This window comes from Rhododendron vialii, chromosome 8a (genome assembly GCF_030253575.1).
Source record: "Rhododendron vialii isolate Sample 1 chromosome 8a, ASM3025357v1".
Lineage (NCBI taxonomy): Eukaryota > Viridiplantae > Streptophyta > Magnoliopsida > Ericales > Ericaceae > Rhododendron > Rhododendron vialii.
In genome coordinates this window covers 5,917,129-5,929,847 of record NC_080564.1, presented here as the reverse complement: position 1 = coordinate 5,929,847, position 12,719 = coordinate 5,917,129, and the positions used below count along the sequence as shown (strand labels likewise).

Sequence of the window (12,719 nt, the reverse complement as noted above, 5' to 3'; positions counted from 1 at the left end):
AATGCAAACAGCCAATGCCTAATTTTGGCCATCAGAGTTATATTTTGATTATCAGAATCGTTTGTTCTATTTGTGTAAATCACATATTCATGAAAAAAACTAAGTGGCAATAAATAATCGGTATCCACCGGAACAGCTGACACTTAATTTTTTGAGGACATCGTAGGCACCGTTCCGTTAAGGGAAATAAGTAGGAAATGAATAGGACTTCTTAGGCACTTGAACAGCCGATACCTTTATTTTTTGAATTAAATGTGATGTATTGTAAGAGAATGATTTATCTCATAAAATAAGAAATAAGAGCCATAGCGGAATGCGGCCTTAATAGTTCTAAGTCTCTAGAAATAAAATTTGCACAAAGGAAACAAAGAGCAATGCAATTGAAACAGAGTCTTTTTTTTTTTTTAATCTGAAACAAAGGCACAAAGCCTTTACCACCTTGGGATCAACTCCGGTTTGATTGGTTACTCCCTCCCACTCTTTTTTTATTATAAAAAAAAATTGAATATCAGAAATTCTTATTTATGCGCCATCCTGGCTTACAGTGATAATTCAAGTGATTTATTTATCTCAAAGACCTTGCAAAGAAGTATGCATAAAAAATTTAAAAAAACGGTTTGATTGAATATCAGAAATTACATGAACAAGTTGAGTGTTGTTATTCTGGTGGTCTTGGTCTGGAACTTAGGGGTTTGCTTCTTTCTAAGGCCCCATGTTTGATTCCCCTTGTCAACAATTCTTGGGGTATCCTTACCTCCGCGTGTAAGCGTGTGAAACGGTTGTGTAAGAGTTGTGTTTTGCTGTATGTAATAATACTCCTATAACACATCTTCAAACTTCAAAGTACATACAGGAGTAAATGGAACTTATATCTACTATATCACAATTATTTTGGAAAGGCCATTTGCAAATTGGACTCTGCTACGGAAACAGAAAAGAGGCACTGAGGGGAACCACCGACGGCCACACGGGCCCACTCTGGGTCCCGCATGGATGATCCAAGCCGTTCAATAATTTGAAAAAAAACCCAAGTGGGCTCGTGAATAATTAGCTCAATCCGATATGTGTAGATACTCGATCCAATCTTTCATTTTTTTCACGAATCCGAAATCTGAATGAAAAAATGTAAGATTAGATCGAGCATTTACACATATCGGATTGAACTGATTTTTCATAGGCCCACTCGGTTTTTTTTTAAATAAATTATTGAACGGATCATCCGTGCTGGCCCCGCATGGCCGTCGGTGGCTCCCATCGATGCTTCTTGTCTGTTTCTTTAGAGTTTCCGTTGCAAATTGCAATCTTTCATTATTCAATAACTGTTTATTTTCTACACAACGCGTATTCCATTTTCTTTTTCAACAAGAGAAATGATTTTCACACTCCCTTTTTTACAATTCACATTCCCTTTTCCCTTTTTTAAAAGGAGTATGAATGGTAAAAAGGGAGGGTAGAAAAACATCATTTTGAGCAATTGTCACGGTCAATAAAAGCAAGTCCATCAAAACAAGACTTCAGACGTTGTCCTGGTCACGGACTTTACAGAAGACTCTTTTTACTTCTAGTCTTCTTCAATCATATACAAATGAAACCCTAGTTTACCAAATAAGGCGAAGCAAAACTCCGTATGAATGTGCACCTCCACATAATGACAAAACTGAGAACGAGTGTGTTACAAACATGATGCCCTGCTTAGGGGACGTTTCCACTAATGTTTTTGGGAAATAACCTATGCCATTTTACCATCTTGTTCACGCTAATCAATAAATTTTGGTATTTTAGCATCTTGTTAACACTAATCAACAATTTTTTGCATTTCAACATATGGTTCACACTAATCAACAACTTATTCACACTAATTTACGTACTCACAATCAACAACTTATTTAGTATCTTGTTCACACTAATTAACAACTGAATGGGTAGTGAAACAACTAGTCAACAACATGCAACATCTTCTCCTTAATTTATTCACTCCCGAAAACACCCCATAAAGTATTATTTTCATTTCTAGCATTCTATTTTCCGTTTTCCGAATTTCAATATACATTTTATCAAAGACAATGTATTATTTTCATTTCCAACATTCTAGGTTTTCCGAATTTCATATACATTTTATCAAAGACAAAGAGAACTTTGATGAAAGTTGTCCTATTCGCATCGTCGTATTTTTTGTGCATTTCAAAAATGAATTTCCATAATTCCAAAAAATAAATTGGATTTTCATAAATTGAAAAAAAAAATCATTTTTATTTGTGTTCCATCAAAATTGATTTGTTCCCAAACCCAAAATTCTGAAAATAGTCCTCCATACTAATTTATGAATTAGGACAAAAAACAATTGTTAAGATTAAGGGGGAAAAAACAGGTAAAAGTAATGTGAATACAGGATTACCTACCAAGTTAACTTAATGGGTTGGCCTGATGGTCGTTGCACGCAAACTGGCCAAAAACACCTAGCATTACCAAAAAAATTACCTCCAAAGTTCTAGTTGTGTAATTTATTTTGATCGAGTTGCACGCAAGCTGGCCCAGAACACCCAACTTGCTAAGAGTTCAGCAAACCCCTGCTTTAGTTTGCGGCGGCGTAACAATAACGAGCGTACGCGAATGTTATGTAACGGAAATCGGGTGTGGCCATAAGCTACTTAGCCGTCATAATTTTAATCATTGCTTGGGGTCGTTGCTTTGTGGGAAGGAAAGGAGCCACCAGACTCGCGACTCCTACCTCCTGACCACAAGGTTAAACCTTTTTACAGAAATACTATATCTTGCCATGAACTAAATAACCCAATAAAACCATTTATATTCTCGCTTTAATGAAGACCAATCTAACAAATAGCTACATACGCATCAATTAGGAGCACAAAAAGTGCAATAATATTTGTAGAATCCAAACATTGGTGCAAATTGCAGAGTATGACTGAAGGCCCCGTTTCGATAAAGGAAATAGGTACTTGTTTTTCATTATTTATTTTTCAAATAAGTACTTATATTTTGATTTAAATACAATGTATATATTGTGAAAAAATGATCAGCCGTGTAAAGCGAAAAATAAGTACTTAAACAAACAATCTTAGCGGAACGGGGCCGGACCTTGGGACCCCAGGGGACCCACACACTGGTCATTGAGAAAGCAGAACAACTCTAAACGTGACACACGACCCATACTTTCTTCATACAAGTCTATAAATAGGCCTAAGAGATGATATTCAAATTCACAAATCCACCAAGTACCCAACTAGCTAGCAACTAGCTTCCCTCTCTCTACCTCAAAAATGGCAACAAAAGTTTTTCAGCTTATCTTATGCATCTTCCTCTTCTCATTAGCCCTTTCTCTTCCCTCTCATGCAAGGCCATCAAAACCCAAGGCAGAAAATCCAACATCCTTCGACTTCATTAAGCATTTGGAAGGATGTCAGAAAGGGCAAACAGTAAAAGGCCTCCAACAACTCAAGAAATATCTCGAGGCATTTGGTTATCTAAACTACTCCCCCAGCCAAGCCGGTGCCAACGACGACGATTTTGACGATTCATTGGAGGCCACCATCAAAACATACCAGCTCAATTACCATTTGAAAACTACGGGAATTTTAGATGCCGAAACGGTGTCCCAAATGACGGCCCCTCGATGCGGGGTCCCTGACATCATTAATGGCACCAACTGGATGCGAGCAGGCAAAAAAGAGGCCAACCACACACACAAGACTCTCCACACTGTCTCTCATTTTGTTTTGTTTTCTGGTAACCCAAAATGGCCCCGATATCAACTCACTTACGCGTTTGCTCCCCAAACCAGGTCGGATGTCATTTCTGCCGTGGCCAAAGCATTTAGCACATGGGCTTCCCAAACTCCATTTACATTCTCTCAGAGTCAAGACTTCGCAAGTGCGGATCTTCAAATCGGATTCTACCGCGGTGAACATGGGGACGGGGCACCGTTCAACGGGCAAAATGGGGTCTTGGCCCATGCCTTTTCCCCCACTGATGGTAGGTTTCACTACAATGGGGACTATTCGTTTACCGTGAACCTGGTCGCGGGTTCGTATCATCTAGAGACTGTGGCCTTGCATGAAATTGGGCACCTTCTTGGACTTGCACATAGCAATGTCCAAGAAGCTATCATGTGGCCTGTCATTCCTGCAGCAACAATCAAAGGTTTGAACAACGATGATATACAAGGAATTAAGACTTTATACGCGTGAAGGAATACTTTGGCCATGGTTTCTATAATCTATATATGGACGCCATTGATATAGGGAAGTTACTAAATTAAAGTCATCCCCAAAATAAAGGAATAAATTAAGATGGGGTATTTCTTGTTTGTGTTTACTACGAAGTACTATCGTGTATTCGAGTTAAGATCTTATCAGTTTTAATTTGTCAAAGAATATTATGGAGTCCTTATCTCATCGGCCTTTTTCCTTTTGGTTAATGAGTTTCATGGTAAGCTTGCTCGCATATCGACTGCTTTGATAATATATATATATATATATATATTCCTCACTTGATCCGTGGTGTGTGTGTGTGTGTGTGTGTATATATATATATTAAAAATCCTAGCTTGCCAAGGTTTGTAGATTTGCTATGTTTCAAACTTTTTCAATAATCAATGCACAATCAATATATCAACCTAATCAAAACGCCGAAAAGCTATAAACAGAAGAACACCAGATATACGTGGAAATAGTTCTTACTCTGTGTATGATTACAAATAAGGACTCCATAATTATGATTACAAATAATGAGTTTACCATGAAACTCATTAACCATTATTTGTAATGAGTAACCATCATAATACGTGGAAATAGAGTAAGCTTTTTCAAGAGGCTTTTTCTTCATGGTTCATGGTTGATGGAAATAGATTATCTTCAAGAGGCTTTTTCTTCTTACTACTTCAACATAATTAACATCTGTGCGAAATAGCTCTTTTTTCTTCTCATTGTATGATTACACCTAACTGATGATTATATATGCCGATATGCGCACTAAATGTTGCCTAAGCCAAAACAAAGTTGCTTAAGCAACTTTATCCAGTCAGCCTCTCTTGACACGGCTTGAAATAGTTGCTTGAGCGAAACTGGAAGCTTCAAATTCATTCCAATACTTTCTGAAAACTCTTGACTAAAAATTACAGCGCTCGCACATATACATATCAACAAGATTCCTTTCCACAACCCTAAACAAATTCTCTGAAAAATTAAAAAAAGAAAATACATCTCGATAAATGGGACACATGGAAACATGTGTTTTGACATGAACTTGCCAACCACAAGGGAGCTCAGCATATGGAACTTACAATATATATACACGTATATGATAGGACGTTCTAAATGCCTTTTTCATTGGAGAAAAAAACTTAGTTTGAGGTTTAAAAAACTAAGCACAACAAACTAAACATTTTTGTTTAGATTTTTTTTTTTTAACATCGCTGGTGAAAGATCAACACCGCTAATCACACAGACAAATCGCGCACAGATTGTGTATAGATTTGTTGTGGGGCCCATCCCGGTTCCACACAAACGATCCGAGCAGTTCATTAGATGTAAAAATATTTTTTCAAAGGTTCTCATGAAAATCGGTTGATCAAGTCGATATTTATAGGTGCTTTATTCAATCATCTAACTTTTCATCCAAATTTTCGAATAATGAAAACTTAGATGATTGAATCAAGCACGTATACGTATCAAATTGAGTTGATTTTTCGTGGTGACCTTTAAAAAAATATTTTACATTTAATGAACAGCTTGAATCATTTGTGTGAGACTTGTGATGGGCTCCACAACAAATTCTGTGCACAATCTATGTGCAATTTGTCTATGTGGACAAACTTATCCCACTAATACAACAATAAGTCTTTCCACATAGACAAATCACGCACAAACTGTGCACAAGTTTTATTGTGGGACCCACCGTGGGTCCCAAACAAAAGATTCGAGCCGTTCATTAAATGTAAAATATTTTTTCAAAGATCCTCAATAAAAATCAACTCAATCTGATACCTATAGATGTTTGGTCATCTATAGATGGTTGGTCCAATCATCTAACTTTTCACTATCCGAAATCTGAATGAAAAGTTAGATGATTGAATCGAGCTTCTATAGGTATCGGATTAAGATGATTTTTCATAGGTCCCCTTATAAAAATGATTTACATTTAATGTACGAATCGGATCATTTGTATGGGACACGTGATAGGCTTCACAATAAAATTTGTGCACAATATGTGCGCGATTGTCTGTGTGATTAGCAGCGTTGTTAATACAAAGGAGGCCTTGTAGTACACGCGAGAGTTTTAGCCTTAATTGCAGTTGGGGGCCCGAAGAAGCTGTTTCCTGGGCTTACCCTCAAGGCCGGCTTTTGTGTTGGGCTGGGTGGTGTCCACGGTAGACTACCGCTAGACCAAAGCCTCATTATTCTTCTTTTTTTGTAGTTGCACATATGATATCTTCTATTCTACTACTATCTCTATCCCAAAATATTTATCCGGTCTGCAAAATAAGGACTAAAAAATAATGCATTTCTTCCAAAAAAAAATTGAAACTTTTTTCATAAATTAAAAGAACTCATCGATATCTAGTGAATTGCTGAAAAAAAAATTAAATTTTTCTTGCAAAATTTATATTATTTTTACGTCCTTGTTTTGTGGACCAGACAAACATTTTGGGACGGAGGCAAAAAAGGAGAACTCATCTTTGGTGTACAGATATTTTTTTTTAGATTCTGTGTACTTAATTGTTCCACTAATGCCCCTCTTCAAAATAAGTTAATGCATCACTTATAACTGGGCACGGGCGATCACACTTAGGCAACCTAGTATATTATTTAAAACAACATTATCAAACCACTATCCCGCTATGGAAAATAACCCTAAAAGCGTGCACGCATGTGCCAACCTTCTAGCTAGTTTATATTTTATAGCCTTGTGTATTATGGTAGTTCTAACGGCTACCAGTGAGATGACATCTTTTATCATAAATTATTTGAAGAATCATTGGAAAATCTGAAATGGATGATTATTAATGGCTGAACAATAATAGAGAGAGAGAGAGAGAGAGAGAGAGAGAGAGAGAGAGAGAGAGAGATATTTTAATTTGATACCGTTAAATAATGAGCTAACATACAACTTTTTTAAAGTATGAAACTCGACATTATCCACTTTGAAAACCTGTATATTAGTTATCTTTACATAATACTATTTCATCAATCTTTACTATGATTTTTTTTCGTTGGGTTATACTTTGTTGTATGTTATTAGTATGAATTATGAGAATCAGGGGAAGTCGAAGTACTCCTAATTTACAAGAAGTTATTAGCGCTCTTACCTCTTGAACAAGATTTAATTAATATCTTCAAATATATAAATTTAAAACATGAATTGAACTATTATTTAGTTTTGTCACGTAATTACTATGATCATCATTGTACTTTTTGTGTTTGTCTCAGTTGGGATCAAATGAATGTTGCCACAAATTATGACTGGATACTTATTTTACAAATGAGAGAGACCTTTTTGTAAACAAACGAAATTAATTGACCCCTGAATCTAGGGTTTTTGGAATGGATCGAGTCTAATTATGGCAGTTTTGATTGAGGTTGATTGGTCTCTGGTCTTAGACGTTGGGGTACTACATAGTGGCTGCTGCCAAAAAGACCAAAAGAATTCCCTCCAGAACCTCCCTCCTAATGGCAATTCTTGATTCGGACATTAATTAATCAATTTTTATTTTGATAATTGGTTAATTGTTCATGTCAGCTTATGCGTACCTAGACTGATGCATGCGAATAATTTATGAATATAGGAATTTCAGTTTATTAATTTGAAATAATAATCTATTAAAATAACTAGTATATTCGATTTTAATATTTTCCTAGGAATCTTCAAATTAGGAAAATAAGTATCCTAGAGTAATTAGTTTTCTAATTCTCTAGTAGATTTAGTTTCCTTTTAATTTTTGTTTGGTGAAGACAAATTGTTAGTTTCTAATTTCATTGTTTCCTTATTTTTATTTCCTACTATGTAGGGTTCCTTCTAGTCTAGTATAGATAAGGTTGTAAGCCTTAGGGCAAATGAGTTATTTTATGATTGATTAAAGAAAATTTGAGAAGTTTTCTCATAGTTAACGACCGGGCAAACCGTCCAATAATCCCAAAGTCTGAAATGTTAGGCCTCCGTGAGATTCAAATATACTGCCCCATATGCACTTGGCCAAACTCCTTCACGTTGGAAAGTTGATCAACTGACTAATGGAGTTGGCCTTTCTTCCAATTCTGTGTGGTCATAGTTCCCCAAACAGACCTTCACAGCGATGGAAGAAGAAGAAGAAGAAATCCAAATAGCCAATGCCTAATTTTGATCTAAAAATAGGGCCATTCTATTTCGATTATCAGAACTAGCATAAAGCCCGTGCATACATTTGCTTTATCGGCTTAATTGTCCATGCAAACGAACTGTTTATGTGTAAATTATTCTTGAAAGAAACCAAGTTAATAACGTTTTTTATTTTTATTTTTTTTAAGATCGTGAGATCAAATTTGACACCTTAGGTGGAAGAACAATATATATTATGACAGCCAATTTTTAAAGGTGTCAAATAGCCACATCAGTATTCAAAAAATTTAATTGACATATTCAAATTTGAAGTAACGTTTTGACACCTTCAAATTTAAAGTAAGGTTTGGAGATGCTCTAATGCAGTTAAAACAAAGTCTGTTTTTTATTTGAAAAAAAATACACAAAGGCAAGCCTTTACCACCTTGGGAGTTGGGATCAAACCCCATGCCCATTCATACCACTCCAAACTCCTATTTATGGGTCATCCCATCCTCACAATGAACTTTTGAATCATTTACTTAGAGTATCACAATGGACTAATCAAAATTAGATAATTAAAACTTGTCACAACAGCTTTTTATTATTCAATAAAATTTAAAGGTTACTAAATTTAGCGATATTGTTAAGTTCTACAATGGTTTTTTCTTTTTTGTCCATAATAAAAATAATAGATGTCACTGTCGTGATAATTTCACGCCTGAAAATGAAGGGGAAAGACAAGACAAAGAGGAAAGAGAATAATTTTCAGTTTGAAGGTGGGCAACAATGAGAATGATTAATTTTTACCCACTAGGCGGAGGATAATAAATACTCCGGGTATTGATTCACTTTCTGCCCATTATCCTAAACCGAAAGGGAGGAGGTTAGCAATAGCATTTTCCATAAGAATTGTAAACGTTGGTTGATGGAATCGGGGAGGCTCCTCCAATTAGGGATCATATGCAAACGAAACTGAATGAGTGGTAGGGGTGGCTAGAATGAGATTGATCTTGATTGTGCTCGAAACTGAATAAGTGATAGGCGTGGCTAGAATGAGATTGATCTTGATCTTAATCATGATTGTGCACGAAACTGAATGAGTCATGAGTGATAGGCATGGCTAGAATGAGATTGATCTTGATTGTGCACGAAACTGAATGAGTGATAGGCTTGGCTAGAATGAGATTGATCTGGATCTTGATTGTGTGATTTTTTACTAACCCAAAGACGACTGCTACCAAGTCCTCACCGTAAATCACTTGTGTGGAGATGATGTAAGATAAGATCTCAGAAGATTCTATATTCTTATTTTTATGATTCTAGAATTAGAATATAAAAATCTTTCAAATTCTTGAATAAAAATATAAAACCTTTCAGAATCTTAACCTACATTAGGAGAACTATTTTCAGAATTTTTGGTTGGAAAACAAATCAGTTTTGACAAAGCACCAATAAAAATATGTTTTTTTTCCCCAATCTGTGGAATCTCAATTTTTCTTTGAAATTAAGAAGAAAAAAAAATCATTTTTGAATTGTGCAAAAACGAAAAACAATGCAAATGGGAGAGCTTTTATAAAAGTTCTCGCTATCTCGGAAGTCGGAAAACCGAACATATAATATGGTGGAAAGGAAAGTAATACACAAAACAGGGCAACATGTTTCTAACAAACTCGTTGTTTTCAATTTTGTAGAGGGAAAGACTACAATACACATTCTTTATTTGGGTGTGTATCATATGCATCCTCTAAAATGTTATGAATTGTAGAGAAAATGTTACGAATTATATTGCTAAAAAGTTACGAATCGTATAGAGGTTACCAGATACACCAAAATATTATGAATCATAATGAAAATGTTACGAACCGTACTGCTGAAAGGTTATGAATTTTAGAATAAAAGTTACGAAATACACTAAAACATTATGAATGAACCATAAAATAGGTGCATATATTACACCCTTTTAAGGGGTGTATATTGTAGACTTTCCCTTTTGTAGAGGTATAATTTAGTGTTTCTTGAGAGGGGGCCGGAAAGACTACAGTACATACCCTTTATTTTGGTATGTATTATATGTACCTCTAAAATGTTATGAATTATACAAAAAATGTTATGAATTGTATTAAAGTTACGAGATACACCAAAATGTTATGAATCATAATGATAATGTTACGAATCGTATTGCTGAAAGGTTATGAGTTCTACAACAAAAGTTACAAAACACATTACACACTAAAATGTTATGAATAAACCATAAAATAGGTGCATATGGTACACCCTTTTGAATGGTATGTATTGTAAACTTTCCCTTCTTGAAAAAACTGTTGTTCTGGAACGTAATTCTTGAATGTTTTTTCAAATTTTACCGCCAGACAAGCACTTAGTTACTTTCTCTCTAGCAGATTGATATAGAAAATGCCATTAGCTGTTGAATCATTTGGTCTACGAAGAATTAAGAGATAGATAGTTCATTATGACTAAGGGGATGGTGTTGTGCAGTAGTGCATACAGAACGGTGCTGTGCACCTCAACCCGAAGTCCATTCATTATATAGGTAATTATAATTAACCTTTTTTGCATCAAACAAGTAAATATCTGCTTTTTCGGCATTCTAGATTTAATTCTGAGTTCTTAAAATACTCGCTTTCGGTTGATTCGATAATTCGTATTTGAAAAAAAACAAAAACACTTTTTGCATTGCCTTAAAAATGGTCGTAGTTGTGAAGAAAATTAAACATTGTCCTCAGTCATATTTAATACAAAAGGTTGGCCTGGTGGTGGTTTGAGAGTTAATGGTTTTCTTCCCCCATAGTTTCAAGTTCGAAACCTTCTACGTGCTATCAACTCTTGTTGGGTCAGTCCAAAAAGATCTTTGCTTCGGTTTTGAATGCCCCCTGCTAGTGGACGGAGATTGTTCCCCTTAAGATTATTTGAAGGGCACGTGAATTGGCCCAGACATTTTTAGGTAGCGGAGCTAAAAAAATCAAATTTAGGAGAACAACTTTACATTAAAACTGCAGGAGTCTTAATTTTTATTTTTTTTATTTGGTAAGGGAGAAACAGCTCTACAGCCAAATCACTAAATGGACGCGACTACGCAATCCAAAACTCCGGGGGAACTAACGCAACCACACCAGTCACGGCCCCATACTCACTTCAGGTTACTCACTCTTTGGGAAATTGAACCCAAACCTTAAAGAGTACTCTCAAAACCTAAGCATCCGCCCGAACCACTGGGGCAACCCTTTATGTGTGCAGAAGTCTTATTTGCTAGATCGGGGGTTCATAGTTCAATATGTACGATTGAAGAAGACTAGAGGGAAAAAATGTGTCTTATTTGGAGGGACTGGATTTTTGGTCTCGACAGTTCACTGATTTGTTGAAAGAATGCAATTTGCCAATGGCGTTTTCACAAGTGTCATAGAGGAAATATAAATTCCAATTCTAATGATTTACCTTGAAGATGTGTTATTTTATTCTACAAAGGAAAAAAACGCAACTTCTTCTTCTTTGCGAAGTTCTTGTGAGGTACTACTATGAAATAAGAGCGAGTATGCACAATGGCGTAACTAAAACTAAACCGTTGTTAAAGTTAACAATATTTGCTAAGAAATAGTATTCACATAAGAATAATTAAATTTAATAATCTCTTAATTACTAACCAAATTCTGCCACTTGCATAACAAAAATTAGAAATCTTTTGCCAAGAATCAAATTAATTAGTTGACCCCACCCCACACAAGTTAATTCAACACACAGGCCACTTGGTGAGTGCATGATTTTAATGGAGTGCTCCGTCAAAATTGATTTTTTTTTTTTTGCCACAACGATAACAATTGATATTATAAAGGGTGGCGTTAATGCCACGAGGCAATTTCTTAAAGCCACAACAAGTCATAAACTGTGACAAAATTGCCCTCGGCCTTAACAGCTCTCTCTCTAGAAAGAGAGAGAGATATCTTCTACTCTCTCTGTTTCCTCTTCTCATCGATCTTTCACCCCCTCATTCAAATTTTTTATTTTTTATTTTTTTGATAAGCCCCTCATTCAAATCTTCTCTACTAGTTTCGGAAAAAACCACCGGGAGGTGATGGATTTGAAATTGCAGATATGCATTTTGCGACCATTACCAGAGTTGGACCCAACCTCTCCGTAAAACTAAATTTAGCAGTGACCACAGCTGTGTGCCGCTGATCTGAGTATCAAGCACAATCCATATCGATCGCTTCTGTGCTTCAATTTGGATTAGAGGAAATTTCTTTTCTGTAGGTTAATTTGAGGACGATGGAGTAACTGTTGGTCCAAATGGCAATCCAAGAGGGGGTGAATTGGCTATCTCAAATATAATGCGGAATTTTAAAAAACTAATTGCATTCTATTCAACTACAATTCCAATTTCAATGATATAC

At 35.6% G+C, this 12,719-nt stretch overlaps 2 protein-coding genes across 2 annotated transcripts in view; both read left to right on the top strand.

The window, feature by feature from the left end:
* LOC131298931 (metalloendoproteinase 2-MMP-like) overlaps positions 1 to 4,392 on the top strand; it is a 50,191-nt gene extending 45,799 nt beyond the window's left edge. Inside the window, exon 2 of the mRNA XM_058324435.1 lies at positions 4,341 to 4,392. The gene's annotated coding sequence lies outside the window, so the exon portion shown is untranslated. The remainder of the gene's footprint in view (positions 1 to 4,340) is intronic.
* Positions 3,213 to 4,285, top strand: LOC131298933 (metalloendoproteinase 2-MMP-like). The gene has a single exon (XM_058324438.1). It carries the CDS (start codon positions 3,279 to 3,281, stop codon positions 4,203 to 4,205), a length of 927 nt encoding a protein of 308 aa, XP_058180421.1. The 5' UTR covers positions 3,213 to 3,278; the 3' UTR covers positions 4,206 to 4,285.
* Positions 4,393 to 12,719: the final 8,327 nt, after the last annotated feature.